General features: G+C 36.5%; 3 protein-coding genes across 9 annotated transcripts; 1 reads left to right on the forward strand and 2 right to left on the reverse strand.

Annotated features, from left to right (window-relative positions):
- Window positions 1–14: 14 nt before the first annotated feature.
- Window positions 15–7,456, reverse strand: LOC109090739 (selenoprotein W-like). 3 transcript variants are annotated; one of them, XM_019104581.2, is made up of 6 exons: window positions 7,298–7,453; window positions 6,754–6,778; window positions 6,605–6,658; window positions 6,382–6,456; window positions 830–926; window positions 15–375 (listed from the first exon to the last, which is right to left on the reverse strand). In XM_019104581.2, the coding sequence occupies exons 1-5, from the start codon at window positions 7,324–7,326 to the stop codon at window positions 849–851; spliced, it is 261 nt and encodes an 86-aa protein (XP_018960126.1). In that variant the 5' UTR covers window positions 7,327–7,453; the 3' UTR covers window positions 15–375; window positions 830–848. The 3 variants fall into 3 exon arrangements, with proteins under 3 accessions (XP_018960126.1, XP_018960125.1, XP_042580797.1); XM_019104580.2 differs by having other exon boundaries at window positions 15–378; XM_042724863.1 differs by lacking the exons at window positions 15–375; window positions 830–926 and adding an exon at window positions 6,034–6,184 and having other exon boundaries at window positions 7,298–7,456.
- Window positions 7,457–7,785: 329 nt separating this feature from the next.
- Window positions 7,786–14,645, reverse strand: LOC109090723 (EH domain-containing protein 2-like). 2 transcript variants are annotated; one of them, XM_019104557.2, is made up of 8 exons: window positions 12,962–14,645; window positions 12,348–12,446; window positions 11,694–11,947; window positions 11,075–11,251; window positions 10,708–10,805; window positions 9,824–10,236; window positions 8,879–9,043; window positions 7,786–8,741 (listed from the first exon to the last, which is right to left on the reverse strand). In XM_019104557.2, exons 2-8 carry the CDS (start codon window positions 12,393–12,395, stop codon window positions 8,166–8,168), a joined length of 1,731 nt encoding a protein of 576 aa, XP_018960102.1. In that variant the 5' UTR covers window positions 12,396–12,446; window positions 12,962–14,645; the 3' UTR covers window positions 7,786–8,165. The 2 variants fall into 2 exon arrangements, with proteins under 2 accessions (XP_018960102.1, XP_042580793.1); XM_042724859.1 differs by having other exon boundaries at window positions 12,348–12,465.
- Window positions 14,646–14,860: 215 nt separating this feature from the next.
- On the forward strand, window positions 14,861–22,437 carry LOC109090722 (zinc finger protein 541-like). Of its 4 annotated transcripts, none has more exons than XR_002017981.2 (15): window positions 14,861–15,008; window positions 15,097–15,337; window positions 17,157–17,955; window positions 18,034–18,080; window positions 18,318–18,402; window positions 18,495–18,620; window positions 18,708–19,047; window positions 19,204–19,249; window positions 19,441–19,583; window positions 19,795–19,898; window positions 19,973–20,048; window positions 20,133–20,218; window positions 20,370–20,486; window positions 20,595–20,675; window positions 20,941–22,437. XR_002017981.2 is itself a non-coding variant. In XM_019104555.2 (15 exons), the coding sequence occupies exons 1-14, from the start codon at window positions 14,861–14,863 to the stop codon at window positions 20,613–20,615; spliced, it is 2,379 nt and encodes a 792-aa protein (XP_018960100.2). In that variant the 3' UTR covers window positions 20,616–20,664; window positions 20,941–22,437. The 4 variants fall into 4 exon arrangements, 3 of the variants coding, with proteins under 3 accessions (XP_018960100.2, XP_042580792.1, XP_042580791.1); XM_019104555.2 differs by having other exon boundaries at window positions 20,595–20,664; XM_042724858.1 differs by having other exon boundaries at window positions 20,595–22,437.
- Window positions 22,438–22,640: the final 203 nt, after the last annotated feature.

Raw genomic sequence — 22,640 nt, forward strand, 5'->3', positions numbered from 1 at the left:
TGAAAGACAAACACTTCACCATTAACATCTTTTATTGCATGAAAATCTGGAACAATACCAAAACAGTTAGTAAACTTGTGCGTTGTAACAGAAGCAAACAGAGATTTTTTTTTTTTTATTTTTTATTTTTTTAAGTACTTCAATTTGACATGTTCCGTCCAAATTCTGTCTAATGTTCTAATTTCCCTTTTTATTTTCCCTTATTATTTTCAACCGTTGAAGCATTTATCTGAAGCAGTATTCATAGGGAGTTTCCGGCTCTGAGTGTCTTCTCCCAGGAAGAGCAGGGAGCATCAAGCAACATCCGTGCTAAAAACACTTTGGACGTCACCATCATTGTTGCACTGCCCGGGAGTCCAACAAACAGAAGAAAACCTACTGAGAAAATACAAAAAAAAGTTGGAATTAGAAGACAAAAGACAAGAAAAGGAGGTGTTAAAGGGATAGGCCACCCAAATATAAAAATTCTGTCATCATTTACACTTACTCATTTTAACTTAATTTCTCCTTTGGAACACAAAAGATGATATTTTGAAGAATTTTGGTCACCCGATAGTGCCCAATGACTTCCTCTGGATTTTTTGTCCACACATTGAAGTTAATGGGAACCAATACTATTTGTTTACCAATATTCTTCAAAATATCTTTCCACAACAAAAAAAGAAAGTCAAACATGTTTGGAACGACATGAAAGTAAATAATAGCAAAAAAAATAAATAAATAAAAAAAAATTTAAAAAAAATTACCCCTTTTTTAGGTGACCTATCCCTTTAATGTGTGCATTTTGCTGATATTACAACCAAATACCTCTATGTCAGATTATTCTCACCTCTATGATCAGTTCATGCTTATTTCCCCATGGCCTGCTCGATCGCAGTCACAACTGCTTTGAATTTTGAATCTGAGTCAACAAATCCATCTCCATTCTGTCAAAGAAAATATTGGCCAAATGTAAAATATTACAGATGTACTTTGCCATATTAGATTTTGGTAGCACAGTGGTCAATCAAAAATACTGTTCTGTGCAATAGTTAAGAAATGGAACGAGAGTTACGAATGTAACTGCGGTTCTATGAGTTCTGGATGACCGCCAGAGGCAGTTGCATCACACTGAATGTTATCTCATCGCTAAGATCCGACTGGTCTCGCAAGAACGTGGCGATATCCTCACAAAACAGTTTGCAGTGTTTACATTACAGCTGCATGATTAATCATTTAAAGATTGCGATTTCAATTCAAACACGTATGCAAACTTATTCCTGAATGACAACGATTCAGCTAGGTCTATTACGTCTGATTCACATCGTGAGTGTCAGTGGAGCGCGAGAAGCACGATTTGTCGCTGCCCATGTTTATGAATCATTCATGCTGCTGCTGATCCAGAAAGAGCAACACAAACAGTCTTCAATTAAAAAAAAAAAATAAGTTTGCTGTATAGAATCTTTAAAATACGTCAGAGAGTTTTACACACACAGTTATTGCGGCGACATTTCCACGCCCCGAAACGTGACACTGAATGAAACGAACTGTGATTGGTTGTTTGACATGCCAGTCAAACGGCCTCAGCCATTGAAACCTGCCATGGATTCCAGACCTAAGTAAAACAGGTCTTTATGATTTAAGACACTGACTTTTTTTTTCAAATGAATATATTTTTTTAAAAAGACTTAAGCAATGAACATTTTTGTCAGAACCACTAGTAAATGACATAATTTTGTTTAGTTTTCTAATCTTTTTTCCTTCAGAATCGTGAGAGAATCTTGATCTCCAATTTATATTAAAAATAAAAAAAAACATGATTCTCAATTTATCTGGAATTGTGCAGTTCTAGTTTACATGTTTATTGCTGCATATAATAATTCAACAAAATAGAAGTTCAGTTTCATAAAGTACAAGTTGATTTCTAAATGAACCTACATTTTTTGCACTTTGTTTTTCAGTTGAATAAACAATTTTTCCCTATAATTTAAAAAGATTAAAATGCGGTCTGCGTCTAAGACTTAAAGCACATACAGGAGGTGAATAATAGCCTTTTTAAACTGATTAAGTTTTCTTCTTTATTGCACTCTAGATCAAACGTCTATTTTACAATGATGAACGGTCATAATATAATCTGTGCCCCGCAGTTTTGTAATGAACACTAATCGAACAGAAAATAAAATCATGTTATAGTAGTGTGCTTATTTGGCAAAGGATGGTTGCAGCGGGATTCACGCAAAGTGCAGTGTTCATGCTCGCAGCTGATGCTTGACATCTCCATTCACAGTCAATAAATACCGCATAAGCTGTGAGTTTAACCTGTTTATTTAACTCCTCCGCAGTGATGGGCAGTAGCGTCGCTACAAGTAGTGACGCTAGTAGTTTAACTACATTTCTTAGTAGCGTGGTGGTAGCGTCGCTGCTTTCTTAAATAAATAGCTTTTCAGTAGCTAAGCTCTTTTTTTGATCAAGTAGCGTGGTAGCGTCAACAAAAGCTGACGTTACATTATCCAAAGCATTTCTGAAACTCAAGCTCAAATCGGAAATATAACAGCTAAGGATCACTGATCCTGGACCAGTAAATGTGACGCCACCACCACTAAACCTCGTAACATCATTGGCTCCTCAAACAGTCAAACCTCATTATTCTTCCCGCCTCTCTCGTGAATGAAGTGCGGCGCGCAGTTTGGAGGATCTTAGTTTGTTTGCAGTATGAAGGTAAATAAAATAACTGTTGATTGAATAAGTACAGCGTTCTCTTTACTCAAGAAACACTATATTTATAAAGGCTAATGTTTTTTGTATTTGAGGAGCGGAGAAGAGTGTCTTAGCATTTGTTGTGAAGTCACAGTCAGATAACTTGTGAGAAGCGCTGAATCTTTTATAATATGATACTTTGGCCAAATAACAGAAAAAAACTGAGCGCCCACATAGCGACAGAAAACTGTACAACCTGCAAGTTCATGATGCCCGTAGATGCCCGTTCTGCCTTCGAATGTGGCGTTGACGGGGGAAAACATTCGAAACATTCAAAAACTTAGTATTTAAACTTGATTTTGGTGAAACGTCAATAATATAATGAATGACACATGCAACGATGCAAATAAACGTAGCCTAAGTTATTTGTAGGCCTATACATCTGTATGGTAACACTATACAGTACAGTAAGATTTCATTAATGTTAGCTAATGTAACTAACATGAACGTACAATGAACAATACATTTATTACAGTATTTATTCATCTTTGTTAATGAAAATACAGTCGTTCATTTGTAGTTCATGTTAGTTCACAGTGCATTAATTAATGACAACAAACACAGCTTGATTTTAATAATGCATTAGTAAATGTTGAATTTAAGTATTGTTCATTCTTAGTTCGTGTTACCTACACTAGTTAAGTAATGTTAACTAATGAACCTTATTGTGAAGTGTTACCATTTACATTTAGACATTTAGCAGACAGTTTTATCCAAAGCGACTTACAAATGAGCACAATGGAAGAAATCAAAATCAACAAAAGAGCAATGATATATAAGTGCTATAAAAAGTCTTAGTTAGCTTAACGCAGTACATGTAGCAAGGTTTTTTTTTTTTGTTTTTTTTAAATTTAGAGGCCTTTTTTGCTTTTGTTAATTGTATAATAAATAAAAAGAAAACAAAGATAGAATACAAAAAGATTAGAGAAGCAAGTGTTAGTTTTTTTTTTAAGAAAACAAGCAGTTAGTAAATTAATAGTTTTTTAGAGTGCAAGTCTTTTATTTCTTGATTCTTGAAGATGGTTAAGACTGATTTTTGTTGCCAAATTAATTTGGAACAGCTGTTGAATAAACAACTAAACTGAACTATTATGCCTGTCTATCTGCTTGACTAACAGTTGTATTGATCACTGAGAGAGCATTGACTTGGTATGATGTTGGTTCAATATAAAAATGATTTTTTTTTAAAAAATAGCTTAGATGCAGTAAGCTACTTTTGCCGTGTTGTTGTAGCTTAGCTTGCTACATTTCACAGGGCTGTAGCTTTAGTGTAGTGAAGCTTCATTTAATGAAGAGTAGCTGTTAGCTTAGCTTACTACATTTTCCAAGTAGCTTGCCCAACACTGCTCCTCAGTATCCAGTATAAGTTGCATACATTTTGTTTTTGCATTGATGTAACGTTAGTAGCAATTTTGCACTTTGACAGTCAGTTTAAGATAATAACTATATAACTATACAGTAGCCTATTTTATTATTGTGCGTATTGGATCGTTTACAAAAATCAAATGATTGGGACACTTTGTCATTGAAATGGCTTTGAAAATGTGTACCAATAAACCTGAATTCACCCTGCTCTTTGAAATCATGATAGCATTGCAGTAATGTTTTAAACTCCAAATATTTTACTTATAACTTCATTATAAGTCTTCATTAATAATTTAGTTATTTGTAATGTTAATTGTAAAAAAAAAAATAATAATAAAAATTGAAAGTAGTTTCAATGCAGCTAGCTACTTTTTGATAGTAACTTGTAGTGTAGCTAGCAACTTTTTCACAAGGGTAGCTTGAATGTAGCTTAACTACTTTAATTTACCAAAAGCCCTTAGCTTATAAACCAAAAATATCACAGTATCTTCCCCAACACTGTTAATTCAACTGAATCTGATGCAGTCACTGTAGGATGCACAGTCATTAAACACCAACAGCTGATCTGTTGCGAAACTGAAAAACGGATTCCAAGTGTCTTACTTTAAAGTGCCCCTATTATGGATTTTTAAAAATGACCTTTCATGCAGTGTTACACAGCTCTAAGTGAATGAAAACATCCTGCAAAGTTTTAAATCTAAAAGTGCACCATGTATAAAGTAGGGGTGTCGAAAAACTCCCAACTCATTTTCTCCTCCAACTCCAACTCCCAACACACTTCTAGTGTACATACACTTATACATAATCCATCTGTATAGTATGTTCATAGTACACCTCTCTGTATATCATGCTGATAGTATTTAAAATCTGTAAATTATGTCCATAATACTGCCTTATTTGTACATTTATTGTACATTTGTAACATTGTCGACACTGTATATTATGTACTTATTGCACTTCTGGTTAGATGCTAACTGCATTTCATCGCCTTGTACCTTACATGTGCATTGACAATAAAGTTGAATCTAATCTAATCTAAAAAGTCATCCGAAATCACTGCAGAAGCACTGATTCAGTGTTTAGTGCAAGGGTGGTCAAACACTCTTTCTATAAATCAAAAAAATTAAGTGTTGGGAGTTTTTAGACATACCCTGTCTTGAACCATTGTACACACAGTTGGCATGCGCATCGCAGAGCTAAACAAGACAAGCAAAAAGTTTTTTTTTTTTACCAAAAAAAATCTTTTGTTATATAAGTTGCGACTGATAAATTATTTGCGACTGAAGAAAGGGAGACATGAACATCTTGGAAGACATGGGGGTGAGTAAATTATCAGGATATTTTTATTTTGAAAGTGGAGTAATTCTTTTAAAAACTTGCCGTCATGTACTCTGAAGCCTACTGTAGCATGCAAAATACGTATTTAGTTGTGTGTATTGTGTTCGCTCCGCGCAACTTGTAGGTCTCTGTATAACAGCAATATCTGTTCACTCACAATTTTCTAGTATTGTATAGATGAATAGTGAATGTTTGTCGTTGTTATTACTTGTAGTTCTGATAAAGAATAGAGCAATATGTTAGCATGCAAACTGCAGTGCTTTATCAATATGTTTCTGCGTTGGGCTAACATTTTTTTAAACACACGTTTACCACCGAGCTGTGGGCGCAGTAATGGTGATGGGTGTTCTGTTATTGACCTGCACTGCACGCAGTAGACCAATCACAACAGACTGGGTCATCAGACCAATCACCGCAGTTTAGCATCATGCAAAGGAGGAGTTTGGAAAAATTAATCGTTTGGGAGTCATTGAGCAAAAAAGGAAAAAAATACATGCATATTTTAAGACAATGAAAGTGTTTTTTGACCTTGCATACATATCAACCTGTTGTTGGAGACTGCCAAAACCAAAACATGAATCTTATTACCCATAATAGGGGCACTTTAATATTCTCCGACCTGTAATACGTGCACACGAGAAGATTATAGGGACGGTCTGCAGGAAGTCACAGGGTAAAGTAGGGGAGGACCCAGACTCATCCTGGTCACGAGGGACTTTGTTTGAATTAGACTCGACCTGTGCATCTGTGATGAGATATGACTCAGTGTGAAGCACTGCCTCTGGCGGTCAGAAAGAAGTAAACAGAACTGCACAATTTCACAAACGCGTGCAATTTAAGTGAGAAACAGTATGAAGGCAACATCTGCCACATCATGGTAAGTGCAATATAGAAAACTGTGATCTTTGAAAGTAAAAACAGTGAAAGAAGATTCATTCTTACCTTTTTTGAGTGCACCAACTTCTTGTTTACCTCTACCTCAAACCAGCCTGTGCTTGAGGGTGTGCCCTCACCGGTCTGAGGATGGGAAATGTTGATAAAATTAGAAAGATATTTATAAGAAAACAATACGTTGAGCTTTTGTAGATTTACATTTAACAATACATGTTTTATTTTCAAAATTATTATACATTAAAAACAAATAACAATCATCAAAAACACGTACGATCTCAAGTTCGCCTGGGAATTCATCCTCAAGCAACGTCTTGAGTTTGGTGAACTGTTCACAAAACAGAAGAGACAGTCATATAGTTGGACAAGATTCTCCCACAAGTTATGTTTGTTGTGTTGATAATGTGTGTAAATAAAACTTACCTTGGGCCTGTACCCTCATCCACCACTAGGAAATGACAAACACACACACACACAATTATTTAAATAACATTCACCTCATTGGTCAAACAGTAATTTACATGGTAACTATGTTTTTTAACCTATGGGACTGTTTCGTGAAAAGAGAGATCCAGTGAATGAGGAATGCAATTTTTTTTTACAGTAACCTTCCTGGTTCCAATCTTGTAATCTACAAGACATGGCTCGCGAACATGTAAAGATAAAAGATTCAATCTATGCTGGAAACCAAACAATTCAACTGGACAATGCTGGTGAACAGAAACGCACGGGTGTTCGTGAGCAACCAGAACAACAACAGCAACGCTGCCTGTTCTTGTCGTGATTGTTGCATGACAAAAATTAAAAGAGCTTTAATCAGGTAATCGATTTAGTTGTTTGTTTTTTCGAAAAAGTTAAATTTTGGCGTATGGTTTAAGTCAGTCATTTGGATTCTTAAAAACAGTACAAGGCGAATAGCTGAATTGAGCCTCAACAGTGAGGCAACATAAACAGCAGAGTGACCTACCAGTAAATGATATGAACTTTGACGGTCATGCTGCGGCTCTTGACTGGATCAAGCGCTGGTTGTGTTGTGGCGAGGGCAGATGCTGAACTGAGCGAACCACTTTCGCGTCTGGAAAATATTTTAATGCTGTTTCCTGGACTCTTATAAAAGATTTGAGGCGGAGCAAGTGGTGCACCTCTCGCGAGATTTTATGTGCTTACCTAACGAGGGAATTTTCAGTATAGTTATACAGTTTACAGTTTGTTTGCAATCAGCCGGTAATTTTCCTAACAGGCAGTTTAGGACATTTTATTCTGCATTAAATGGACGTGACTTGAAATGATATTCATCAGTTCGGTTTCCTGAATAGGTCCGTTGTACATGTGATAGTGGTCAGTCATTATTACATATAATAATAATAATATACAGCTATTACAAAATAACATCCCACGATATGCTCAAAATCATACAAAGAAAATATTTTGCTACAGCTCATGAACACACAAAGAGCTCTACCATACAAGTTTAATTACTTATTGACCAACAATTTTTTGAACAAACAAAATTTCACTTGACAAATAGTATTTGAAACACCCTAAGGCACTTTTAAGTGTTGACATTGGTGTGCCTCATAGCAACAGTCTCGAGGGGGTTTCTGCAACTAGCCAAGCAGGATTCACAGAATAAGCTGTTCTCAACCCTAGGGCAATCTGAAACATCAAAACAACTTGTCTTTTGAGATTCTTTCTGTCTATGGAGGATTTATACATCCAAACTTTGCAAGCAATAAGCGATTTTAGGTATTATATTTGTGAATACATTTGTTTAATATTATTAATGATTTAAATGTTGAATAAACGCTGTCATTGTAAACATTAAGACATGCAGACTAATCATTATTGTCTCTAATCTCTGTGCCAGAGTTCTTGCGCTGTCTCTTGGATGGTGGTACCAATTGCGCTGGTAGCTCATGAGGGAGCCCAAAGCCCTCCAACTTTACCTCAATGAGATGGCCGGCCAAAGCAAACTCTTCATCGTCTAACATGCCATCACGGTCCACATCTGCGAGCTTCCAGATTCGTCCTAGAACTGAGCTGGGCAGATGAGTGCTCATCATCCAGCCCTTCACTTTAGACCCACTCAGCTTTCCCTCATGAGGCGAGAGGTTGTAAAAGATCTCATCGTACTTTGGTTTATCTTTTAATACCACCCATTCTACATTCGAGACATGATCACTTTCTCCATTGGATCCATAGTGATTAAATGGGTTCCCCACAATAAAAGGTCCCATTTGTGACCCTAGAAAAGGTCCTCCTTGCACTAAAAGTTGGTCAGCTGTTTCTTCTTCTTCTTGGCTCAGAAGAGGCATCAGCTTGGCTATGTCAGTGTTTAGGAGCTCATCCAGGCCTGCTAAGAGCTTAGGCTTGAAGGCTTTAAACTTGAAGTCATGACTCATGAGTCGCTCCTGTGTGGGATGTGAGAATTAAGATGCTTATCAGACATATATCATACATGTTTGCTCAATTTGAACTCTCATGGATATAGTAGTGGCAGAAAATGCATTTCATAATGGGCATGCTTGATTGTAAAGTATCTGGACACCTGCATCTTGGCACAATCTGGAAAATCTCCAGGTGAAATCCGATATCTCTGTTGGATTCTTGAATAGATGATAGGAAGGTCATAAATTAGATCTCTCTTCTTCTTTTCTCTGCAGAAAACTAAAGGCATTTCTTCTTTTAGAGAGCTAATGATATAAGCATGGGCCTGTGGGTGAAGAAAAGAAATAAGAGGAGCCAGATTAATGATTTAGTAGGACTATATTAACTGACTAAAACAAAACAAGCAGGTGGATGCAGATCGATTTCAATCACAGCTACTACATTAGACACAAAGTGTATTTTGTTTTCTCAAAAAGAAACCTTTCACACATTTCATATGTTGTGACCTTCAAGAGAATCACACTTGCATTCTCAAATAAAAACAGATATTGTGTAGTAGAGATACAGCATATTAAATAAGAGAAAAATTATGTCATTTACTTACCCACATGTCATTCAAAACCCATAAGACTTTAGTTTATCTTCGAAACAACAAATGAAGATATTTAAAGATATTTAGAGGTATGTAAGGATATATATATTTTAAATATATAATTTAATTTATACTTTTATCCAAATACAAACATTGATGAACATTTTTCCCAGTTTGCTTTATTTGAAACAGGAGGTTCCATTTTTAATTAAAAAAGCTAATAGTTTAGTTTAAATCACATCATGATTTGCTACTTTATATCAGTAGTCAAAGTAAGTGGTATGTATATGTGTCGTAATTATTTTTTATTCATTTTCCTAGAAGAGAAAGACTGTTGTTGAATGTGGATGTGTAATAATAATTTTTTCTTTTTTTTTCTAGAAGAGAAAGACTGTACAATGACAACTTTGTCAATGTTTCTGAATACACAGGCATATAGATGACCTCAAAAAGAATGGACATGGTTTAATAGTTATTAAAGTTAACTTGTGATTTCATGGAACCAAATCTCACCCTCACAAGTCGTGCTCGCTTCACCAGATCATTGAGTTTTCTCAGTGCAGAATTTCGTGGCAGGTTCTGAATGTCTGCAAAAAGGTCTTCCTCTTCTTGCTCAAAGAGTTTTCGATTGTCAGTCATACGCATTGGAGAGGACCAAAAGGAGCCAACGTAGACCCTCAGAACCTCTGGTGTGCTGAATACCTTGCCGAGTGACCACATGAGTGCGCCATAGACTCGCATCAGCTCCTGGGAGTCCACCATGTCAGCCTTGTTGAGCACCACTCTGAGCTTGTCCTCATTGCCTCGCAATGCCATTATAGTGTGTGAAAACTCATCAGAGATCTCTAGTTTGTGTGCATCACACAAGAGGATGATGCGGTCAACATGCTCTGCAAACCAATGGATGACTGCTGGAAAGTCATACCCTGAAAAAAAGAATAAGATGTTGAAGAAATTCACAGGTGTTGGATCAGATATACGAGACACTTTAGTGTCACATAACGTGCACCAAAGGGCACTTAAATCTTTTAAGGGTGACATCAGTGAGAAGAAATTCAACTCCACCCTTTCACGCTCTTAAAAAACAAAAGGTTCCAAAAGGGTTTTACTTATTTATTTATTTATTGCAGTGATGCCATAGAAGAACTATGACAAAGAACATTTCAGTGAATGGTGAAGAATATTTTAATAATCTGAATTACCGTTTCCACTATAAAGAACCTTCTGAAAGGTTCCATGGATGTTAAAGGTTCTTTGTGGAAGATGCCAAATATGTTTTGTTGAGTTTACTTAAACATGAAGTATAAAAGACGGCTTAGGTTGCATATTATGATTTGCATGCAAGTCGATTTATTTCTTAATTGGCTGCTTCCAGCACTGTTTAGGACACTTTGTACCTCTGCTCATTTTGCGTTTGGCCACAGACAGGATCCCTGGTGTGTCAATGATGCTGATACTCTCCAGGACTCGGTTGGGCAGATGCACACACTGGAATCTGAAAAAATTTCATTCAAATTCAGTATCCTTTAAACTGACATGACATGGGAAAAACCCATCCACAGATGCTCCCTTAAAGGGATGCAGTCAGCTGAGCCAAATAGTGATGCATTAGCTAATGTTTTCCTCTCTTGGCTATGTCCACCCTTTCACAGGAGTGATTTCTGCTGGCGGAGACATTTTGACTCTTTCAGTCCAAGTTTAACATAGCTCTCCCCCTGTGATTTGTATTTCTTCATATTGCGTTACTGCTTCTGTCTCACTCACCGATTGAGGAAGGTTGTTCCAAAAGAGCTGAGTTTTCGGAAAGGCTTGTTGGGATCAACAGTTAAAGCATTGCCATGAATAATTCCCTCAATCTCTCCATGCATTATGGCAGTGAAACTGTCAGTTGTGGGCTCTGGGCCTATTCGGCTTCCTGGATACTCTTGTTCAAGAAGATATCTGCAACACATAAGAGAAAAATTGGGGTGAAAATGACCCAGACATTTCTTGAGAGATTACAGATTAACTGGATACAGATGTGAAATTAATCTTAATGCGATTATGATTACAGTGGTGGCCAAAATGATTAGAACACTAGTATTTTCACCAGCAAAAATTGGTTTTAAGTCAGTTATTTCTATCTTTTGCTGTAGTGTGTCAGGAGAAAATATAAGTTTACATTTCCAAACCTTCATTTTGAACTCAAAACCATTTTTTACCTGTTGAAAATACTAGTGTTCTGATCATTTTGTCCACCACTGTATAATGCTAGTATGCTTTTACTTTTATGTAGTCAGTTGATTAATTGACATGTAACAAACTTTTGAAGTTAATTTATTTGTATAGCACTTATTATTGTGTATACTGTTCTGAAGCTAAAAGCAATTATTACAATGTTCACCTGATAAAAGTGGTCTTGCCTGTAGAGCACTGACCCACCACTAGTATCATGGGCTTGTTGTCAAAATCTGCATCTTCAAGGCTTGATGAGTGGAAATCGGAGAAGTCATAATACTTCTCCAGCGGGAGCAGTTTTTCCTGGTAGATGCTCTTCAGAGCTTCAGTTACTGTATGAACTTCCTTCAGACATTTACCACCTCTGTTCTTCATTTCTTTGCCAGCCATTGAGCCGCTGCACTTCAGTAGAGAATTTGCCTTTGTATGTGTGGATACAATAATGCATATTTTAATATATAAGTTTAGCACTAATATGACATAAAGCATTTATTGACATTTTTGTTGCAGGTGTCTTGGCATGTTAAAAGGAAGAAATCCCAAGATTATAAACATTGTGGTTGACCAATGCAAGACACAAAGCACAGCTGCATTTGAATGAGTCAAAGTTCATAAAACCCAAGTACATAATAGTGTAAGAATGACTGCACAGTTTTAAAGTGGTTCAAAAAACTACTCATTCTACTGGCCCAAATCCATCCGATCATATTTTAATCAAGGCGCTGCTTAACTATTAATTATTAACTGACTATGGCGTTTAACATCTTATACTGCATGTTTCAGAGATCACATTTAGCAATTAAAATGTAGTTGGACTCACTTCGACAGCGCTGTAGAGCTGAACAGATGTGCTCCTAATGGTTACCATAGACAACAGTGGGGCGTAGCCTGCTCTTTCTCAGGACACTCTCAAATTTGCCTGATGGGAAGAAAGTGGTCTAAGTGGGTGGAGTGAGACATATGAAACATTCAGATATGATAGTGTCATGGCATCTGGTGTCTGGATCTTAGCCTCAGAGCTCATAAACATGCATGTGGATATGGATCCGGAGCAATGGGTTTAAAGGAAAAAAGTGCTGAGGGTGGACACCAGACTGTGGGGATTAATTCAAATTACTTCATAATAGAGACATGTACATACAATGTTTTATGTAATGCATTAAACTGCAAAAACACTGTTATGTAAGTCTTTATAAACAGCAATAATTACAGTGCTTAGACAATAATGGGAAGCAGATCTTGTTTTAGGCTTAAATTACAAAAGCAATCTAACATTTTAAAAGTAGAAATAGTGAATTTATTTAGCAATAATGGTAACTGATTAACAAAGCTAATCACACACACATACACACTTAAATTAGTCATATTAAAAATGTACAAAAATGGCAAAACAAATCATAAACTTAATGCTTAAGCCATATCTGGAGCTCTTACCCGTTTACAGCCAGATGGGATTTTCTTCATGGATGCAACGGCAATTGTAGTTTACTTTATCACATCTCTTCTTCCTTTTGGTCAAGTTGCACTCATTAAAACTATTTGTTGTAAGTATTGTATTTGCAGGTTTTAGAGGGTGGTGGTTTGTAGAGGTCTATTGTGTGCAGAGATCCAATGCAGGATAAAGACAAATCTCCTCCACCCCAGTCAGAAACTGTAAAGCATCGCCAACCATTTTCCACGCCTGTTCAGCACTAACAGTCCCTCTAGTTCTATCTTCTTATATTACATGTATAATTTACTGAGACATTATAAGGAAGACGTCTGACTAAGCCTTTAAATCATTAGGTATCATTTAAATCACTGTTCTCACAAAAGTTCAATAGACTTTGATATAATTTCCCCACATTTATCTGCTACAAATTAAGGTTGAATATATAATTATTCAATCTACAGTTATCTTTAAACTGTGCAAATCAAAAGCAAGTACAAAGAATGTTTTTGTTATAACTTCCTCAGTCACATGTAACAGTAAGATGATTTGTGACATTTATGGAAACATGGAAATCAGTTTGAATTTTGTACATGCATTTATTTTTTACTAAATTATTTTATACCAACCCTCATCATTCCCTACCCATTTCATTTTAGGCATTTCATTGAAAATTGTGAATAATTATTTTTTTTATTATTAATTTTAATTATTACATCATTATGTAGGCTGCATAATGTGTAAAAAATCAGTAATGGTATGTAAAGCAGATTTGTTAAGATCAAGGGGTAAACAAACCTATGTCACTAATGAATTTTACCTTGAATTGTTTTAACAAAATGTTCTTGTAAATGCAGTTACATTTGGTTGCCCTCTGCTGGTATCACAATTGAAACACATTCAGTTTTTAGGCCTATTAAATTTTTAAATATCCTAAATATTCAGTCACATTACTAAAAAGTCCTGCTAATTTTAAAACACATTTATACCAGGAACATGCAAATACATATGAGACCCGTTAATAAAATACAAATGATTTCTAGTTTATCTTTTTTTTCCCTTTTTTGTTTTCCCATATAACAGTGTCCTTATTCTTTAAAAAGTAAATCTATTCGGTGTGATTGTCATCAAATCTTTAAGTAATCCCATGAAATAGAAATTTACATTTTTAACTGTTCTATTTTTCTTCCCTCTTCTTTTTTGTGTATCGATTCACCTGTAAATGAAACAGCACACCGCTAAAATATAAAATACATAGCCTAAATAAATAAATAATAGAATAATAAAGCACTCTTTGAGACTCGCAACAGTTTGTACGGTTTGCGCAACTAAATGAATCGGTTCTTCGAATGAACTGAATCGAACAATTCAAGAACCGCTACATCATCACTCGCCGCGCTCTCTGCTGGCTTTTCTGCGCTATTAGCATTTATTAATTAGCAAACTTTTGAGGGGACACGCAACTAGCTTGGTAAAGACATAACTATTGATTTTTAAACCATTAAATAGGCTTGTTTATTTTACATTTAGTCTTCATGCGATTTGTATTAGTTATAAACGACGACGTTATTTTTGCTGCATGCATATTTTTTTGTTATGTGACTTGAGTAAGTTATACATGCTAAGTTACCTAACGTACCCACCCAGAAATTATGAGCTGTTTATCTTTAGGGGAAAATGCTTTAACCTGTTAAAAAACATCGTTTGACCTTAATTTCCGTTGGTTCAAAAATTAAAAAAATATGCTTTTCGAGTTAGCTCGCGAGACTGTTAATAAGTTTTTGACCGAAACTGATAGTTATATTAAACCGTGGTTCTTTAACAAACTGAACTGCATTTCTTTATTACTTAATTTTTCTGAATGCATTTCGCGCCTGATCAACAGAGACTCGACTGAGCTGTTAATGGAGATGGAAGACCCTTCAGATCCGAGTCTGTCTCTGCTCTCATCGTCCAAGAATCATGTGTCCAGAGATGCGACCAACATCATACCATCACCTTCAAACCTGCAAGACCCAGTCATAAAGTGGCCAGACACCATATCTGATTCAAGTAAGAAAAATAGCAAGTTTAATCTCTGTGCTCTTTGTGTTCTCCTGCATGTCCAAACCAGAATGTATGTCTTTCTCATTTGATACAGAAAGCAGAAAGACTTCCACACCCCCTCCATCAACCCTTGTCTGTCCTGAAGCAGAGGATGTTGAGTGTCTGACACCTGTGGGCTCAGGGAAGAGAACCAGGGTGTCTGTGAAGAAGTGCCGTGTTCGTAGGAAAGAATTTAAAACAACCAGTGCACTTAAAACACACCTCTTGATCCACAGACAGGATGGGCCTCAGTTCTGTGGCGTCTGTCAGAGAGCATTTAAACACCATCATCAGCTGTACGTATCACACATGCTGGCATCTGAGTGATTCAGTTATTAATGATTACTGATTCTCTAGATCAGAGGTTTTCAAACAGGGATTCAGGGACTCCCAGGGGCCACAAGGGCGTGCTATTGCTCTGTGAAGAAGTAAAAAAAATAATAATAATAATATAAGGATAATTCAACCCAAAATGAAAACTGTTCAGGGGTCACCAGACTCGGTCTGGAGATCCTACAGAGTTTAGCTACAACTTGCCTCAACACACCTGCCTGGAAGTTTCAAGTATACCTAGCAAGACCTTGATTAGCTGGTTCAGGTGTGTTTGATTAGGGTTGGAACTAATGCCGCGTTCCAGGCGGCCCGTAACCCGTGTTTTTCCAAACTTCTACCCGTGAAAGTGCACCAGAACGGCAGTCAAACCTGTGACTTCCCACCTGTGAACTCGTACGAGATCGATGTACTCCCAGTTTCAAGCTCTGACGTCACATAGCCCGAGAAACAACAATGGCAGCCCCTACGGATAATACTGCCTACGGATGCGGTGTTTAAGCAAGTGGTACACGGTGAGAAATAGACTTTAGGACAATATAACGTTGCAATAAAATTAATAATCTAGCTACAATTCCTTGCGCTCAGGCAGTTTGGCGTGACTTGCCTTGAACGCTACAAAGTCGTGAGTCGTGGTTTGAAGTCGTGATTTATGGGCTCAAAAACCTGCCTGGAACACAGCATAAACTCTGCAGGACACCGGCCCTCCAGGACCAAGTTTGGTGACCCCTGCTTAACAACAACTGGCTGTTGTTCCAAATCTGTATGCATTTCTTTTTTTCTGCTGAACACAAAAGAATGTATTTTTATGAATGTGTGTAACCAAAAAACATTTATCCCATTGACTTCCATAGTATCTTTTCCATACTATAGCAGTAAGTGGGGACCAGCAACTGTTTGGTTGCCAACATTCTTCAAAATATCTTTTTTTTTTTTTTTTCAGCACAAGAAAGAAACTTAAGGGTGAGTAAATGATGACAGAATTTCCATTTTTGGTTGAACTATTCCTTTAAACAAAAAGTAAGTGATTCAAATAATACTAATACATTTAATAGTACACTTCTGTAAAAAGTGGAAATAATATGTAATAATGTAGTTACAATAGAAACTACATATTTTCCAAATAATATTTTTCATATATAATATAGTTTCCTTTAAATTTAAAGGTTGGGAGTCTCTTGCAAGAGCATGTTCATAATTGACCAGCTTAATCTAGCTAGAAAACATGTAAAAGGCAATATAACAAATAGGTTTGTTGTATAACAGACTACTGTCTGGAAATATTAATTTAATACACTTTTAAATTACACTAATCTTATTTTTATATTTTCTACAAATATTAATATTTTTCATCCCCGCCCCCCATTATTTTTGTCAATTTTTATTATATAGCTATCATTATACTGTAACTCCATGCAATGCAAAACAATACTGATTGGTTTGTAGTTTTGAATTTTGTAAATTCATCAAAATTATATTGGTGACAGAAATTGATGAAGAATATATGTATGAAAGGTTTATGTTTGCATGTACATAGAAGTACAAAATTGACCTAAAACACACTTAAACTGGCCTTGAGTGAGGGGGCCATCCATTTTTGAGCCGTGCTTACTATGACAACCAGTGTAAATTTACTGGATATTTCCTAAACTGTCTGAAAAAAAGAAGGGAGGAAAAAAAAAAACAGTGTGGGCAGTTCAAATTGGAATTGCAGTGTGCATAAAATGTTGTTTTTTTTACAGTTTATAACTGTGTCAGTGTCATTGCCTTCCTTTTTCTTTGCAGCACTTCTCACCTGATGACCCACCACAAGAGAAAGAGATATACCTGCACTCAGTCTGGCTGCCACAAAACCTACGATGACAAAAACTCCCTAAAACATCACTGTGCCTCTCGACACAGAATCCACCTCATGTCTCCTTCCTCCTCCAACCTCTCTTCCAACTATGACCTGCCGGCCTCAGCGAGGGAGCCAGCGGTTAATCTAACTGCATCCGACTACCTCTTTACCTCTCAACCAAAGCCTGTTTCAGCTCCTGTGCTAAAGAACTCCAGTTATTCTGGAAAACCAGTGGTTTCACGGAACCCATTTGATGTCCATGGTTTAGAAACCGGTCTTGATTTTCCTGAAACTTACCCAGAAGAATTGAAAGAGATGCTGTCATTTCGGCCTAACAGAGAGGCATTTACCCCCAGCATGAGTTTTCCTGTGAGGCCGCGAGCTTCAGTTTACTCCAAACAGCATTGTCCCATACTGCTGAAACACAGTCCGAGCAAGTTAAAGCGACGGCACACCTTTTCCAGTTTCAATTATCCTGCTGTATTATACCCTGAACCAAAGAGTGATTCTGACTGTAATCTTGCCGATCCTGTACTTGATTGTCCTCCTGCAACATTGCCCAACAGTAGGAAGAGGAAGTCCTGCTCCAAGGACATCCTGTCTGATGTTCCAACTCCTCCACTGCCTGTTCCTCAGCCCACTTGTCATAAACGTGCACGACCACGCTCTTCCTACCTTGTCTCACCAAGTCAAGTGGCACTTGCATCCTTCAGCACTTACCTCGGCAAAGAGTTTTTACAAAAGGTACACAAGATTGCATTTTTTCCATATGCCATCATAATCAGTGTTTTGATAATCAGTGTTTTACATTTAATCGTGTAGGAGCCCGTTTTGAAATCAAAAGGAGAGGAACCAAAGGCTGGTTGCAGGTTAGAAAATTATCACGCTCACTTAAGGGCAAATATGTATTTATATAGTAGTTATATGTAACATTTTAGAACACTGAAAAAGCTGAAAAATATATATCAAAAGATACTTTGGGATTTTAATGATTTTTTTCATCATTGAAATCACAATTGTATGATTTGCTGTTATTTTGTGGTTTCCACAACTGTGGGAACACTAACTGTTGCAATTGCAGTTTACTCTGGTTTGTTTCTCTGTAGAACATATAAAAGAACTTCATCTGTTCGTAGAGCTCAGTCGCAGCCCTCATGTTCTCAAGAAGCTGTTGAGGAACATGATTTAAAAGTATCCACCTCAACACTGGTGCTAACATTAACTCAAGTATTATTGTGACAAGCACAATACTTACATTGAAACCTAATTATTTTTTGTCACAGGATGATGGACAGAAGGGGGCTTCAGGACAAAAGTCCAAAGGGACAAACCTGTCTCCATTTATCAATACTGTGTCTGCCCCAGTCTCTGCAACAAACATTTTAGGCCCCCAAGCTTCCACACAAGAAGTAATGTTATAGTTGATAACAATATAATACCAATATACATTGGATATGCCAAGATGACTTATTGTTCAAAGTTTTTGTCTTCCCTAGGCCAAGAGGTCACAGACTCATAAAGGTGCATCTAGGAGGTCTTGTCATCTTGACCCTTTAAACTGCCTCATCATCCCCAGTCCACCTCTGGCTCGCCTATCTTCCCCACAATGCACCGATAATAAGCAAACCCAGGGTTTGCAGAGAAGCTGTGGCATAGGCATTTACCCCAGTCAGCTGCGCTCGCCAAACTATCTGGCAGACCACCCGCTGAGCCCTAGTTTTCATCCCCCACCATACACCCCTCAGCCTATGCTGAGCCCTCTCCGTTCTGGGACAGGCCTTTATTCTAAAAGCCTACCGCAACATCAGCCATGCTCATCTCTACCCAGCACCTTTGGTGAGCACTCAACCCAAGATTTCAGCTTTGACTCGATGTCCGACCTATATTTAATGATTGAGTTCACTTTTGTACAGAACTGAGAAAAATAATGTAAATGCTTTTTATTGTAGCTTCAATTTCTTGCCAAATCATTTCAACTTTGAAACCCCACAGATGGTGTCTCCTTCCCAATCGACAACACAGCCATCAACATACAGCCGTGAGTCTGTAATAAATTAATTTGTATTAAATTAAAGCTTTTAATTAGTCCACCAAGTTAGACAGAGTATTAGAGTTAGAATTTAGAATCAATTACCTAGATACAGATGATCATGCTTTTGTTTGCATTTCTCTTATTTACAAGACTGTTCATTTCCTTCTGTGCTAATGGCAGTTTCTTGTGTCCTTTAGAAGGATAAATGTAGGTTCACGGTTTCAAGCAGAGATCCCCCCAGTGCGGGACACGCTGTACATGCTGTACGAAGAACACCCCGCTCAACTTGTCTGGACTCCTTGGAAAGATCTCTCTACTAACACAGAAACACAACAGAGGGGTAAACACACCAACACACACACTTACTTAAAACATTTTCAAAATGGTTGAGAACCACTGTTTAAACCACTGGATGTGCCCAAGTTTCGCAAAATGTAATTATCATACTTTAAAATTTGACAAAGTTGCAATTTTACAACTTGTAGCCTTTTATTCTTTAAGCATGTATAAAGGATTAAAAGTGATCACACTTGGTCCTTTCTGTGCTTCAGTCAAAGAGCTCTTAGACATGTGCTGTTCCAGTTTGTTACCAGGAGGAGGCACCAACATTGAATTTGCTCTCCACTGCCTTCATGAAGTTCATGGAAACTTAATGGTAAGCTTATTCATCATACAGAGTGTGTCATTTATAGATATTCTTTTAAAACGTCTCAGTTATTCAACTGTCAGGCAGCACTGGATTTACTCTTAATGAGAGGAGATGTTCGGACCTCCTGGCACCCTCTGAATGATTACCACTACACAGGTACAAACTCTTTACTATATGTCCAAATACGATAAGCATTCATAAGTCCTTCATAAATTTGATGTCGCTCATTGTAATCGGCAGGCTCAGACCACTGGGCAGTGCAAGAGATGAAAGTGTTCAAGAAAGCTCTGGTTGAACATAAGGACTTTCAACAGATTCATAATGTGGTATGAAAGTTCAGAAAAAAGTTGAGACCTAAACTTCTTTTTTCATCATTTTTCATGGGTTTTCGATTAAACACCTGAAAAAAGGTCTATTGTTATTACATGCCTACAAAATTGAGTCTCTAAATATTCTGAATTGGTGTTTGCTATATAGTTGCAGACAAAATCAATAGCCCAGTGTGTGGAATATTACTATAACATGAAGAAGCTGAAAAAGTTCAAGCAATGTGTCCGAGCCACAAATAAAAAGGATGAAGGTGGAGAGATCTCTGTAAGTTTCATTTCAGTGAATGGACACAAGATCGGTTATTGCATCTAACTATAGACATCTAAACAGATTATTTATTAAATTGGTCATGTACTGCTATTTTCCTAAAAGCATTCAAGTGCACAAGCCTAAACAGATAAATGGGAACACAGGACAGAAGACAACAGCTGCTCAGAGTGAGGTGTGTGCCAGGTTAGAGACACTATCTATATCTATATATACACAACACACTCAGAAAATATTTCATTTTGTAAAATTAAGCTAAAAATAATACATTTTTGACTATCCTGTCACTTTTAGTCTCTTCTTCATAGTAATAATGGGTACTTTTAGGACATGTTATGAGATTTTTGTTCTAACCAGCAGCTGTGACATGAAACAATCAACAAATTCATTACATAAATATTAGCCATTTTTAAAAATGACACATCAAAATTACTTTTACCTTTAAATCCAGAGGTGTGAGGGGCTCAGTTTGGATAGAAACTCCAGATGGTGGTTGGCAAGCAAGGACACAGGTCAGAGCAGAAGACTAAAGTGAACTGGATTCTAATCATTATTTCATAAAAATCCTTTATGAAGTGTGTTTTAGACTACAATAATCAACTTATTGTCCAGCGATTAATATGGACCTTGAAATTAGGCATAAATTTTATCCAAGATGTTCTCATCAAAATAATAGCCAACTTTAAGAAGTTTTTGTTGTTCAAATTTTGAGAAGTGCACAAGGAACTAAAGTTAATAGTATTTGATGTTTTTAAAATGTACCAGACTGGTGAATTTAACATGACAGGGTTTCATAAAAAAGGTTTCTTGGTTTTTATTTTCGATGTTTGTTCAACTGTTTGACAAGTTTGAGTTTAGATTTATGTCACTACCACTCATTACAAACCTATATAGTTTTACAATTCTACTGATTTTCCATTTATTATCTACAATCCATTTAACCTGTAATAAGGTTATTTAATTGCAGTTTTACTATCTTATGTCATTAAAACAGCTGATGATGTCCATGTACAACACAATGTCAATGCATAACATGTTTGCTGTTTTTGATATCACTATAAAGTGTTTGGTTGTCTAAGCATTCCTTTGTTGTTCTAACAGAACAAATGTTTTACTAGTATTGTTAAATGTTATACAAAATAAATGAGAACTGAAAAACACCATTTTCCATTGGTATTCCCAGACTCCATAATATTTCATAGATCACTTTAATCTGAACATGCTATCGATAGGATACATTGTAAATTTCTACTGTTACAAGTATGAAAAAGATAACTAACACCTCATTTGAATGTACATAATATCCCCCATAAATATAAAGGAGGAAGTGATAACGTTGAAATGCATGCATGAGGTTGACAGTGCATTCCATGTAATGCCTACAACACTGTGTAAAGTAACAATAATATTGTAACACTAACAGTATATGCTGAATGAATCAATAATACAAGTTACTTTCTGGCCTGGAAATTGATTGACCAAATTTGATTTGTGGTGTTCCATAAGATCAAAGTTAGCCTGATATCTGCACAGCTGTGATTTTCTATGACCAAATCACAGCCGTGCTGATATTCAGAACAGCAGCATGGTTGCTCATATTGCGTAATTGTGTAATGCATCAGAGACAAGTTAAGAATGTAGTAAAACAGATTTAGACAAAATTTAGTAAAACATTATCTACATTAGTGACAAGACGATGACTAAACGAATCCTCAGACCTCTTAGAGACCAAAGACTATATTAAATGAGTGTCACAAATTCTTTGTAAAAGGAGTGTGCCATTTCAAAACCTATTTACATAGCAGTATAACTGTATTTATCATAACCATTGTTTCTAAAATAACCAAGTAACTAAAGGAGCTTATTGTGGGATGTGACAACTGTTCAAAGGAAACCGTTGATTAAAAAAATAAAAATAATAAAAAAATAAAACTGTTAAAGGGATAGCCCCCCCCCCAATGAAAATTGTCACCATTTACTCACCCACAAATTATTTCAAACCTGTATGAATTTCATTCTTCTGTTGAACATAAAATAATATATTTTGAAGAATGTGGTTAAAGGGATAGTTCAGTCATTGAAAATTCTGTCATTAAATACTCACCCCCATGTCGTTCCAATCCCGTTAAGACCTTCGTTCATCTTCAGAAC

Source organism: Cyprinus carpio, chromosome B5 (assembly GCF_018340385.1).
Source record: "Cyprinus carpio isolate SPL01 chromosome B5, ASM1834038v1, whole genome shotgun sequence".
In the NCBI taxonomy this organism is placed as follows: domain Eukaryota; kingdom Metazoa; phylum Chordata; class Actinopteri; order Cypriniformes; family Cyprinidae; genus Cyprinus; species Cyprinus carpio.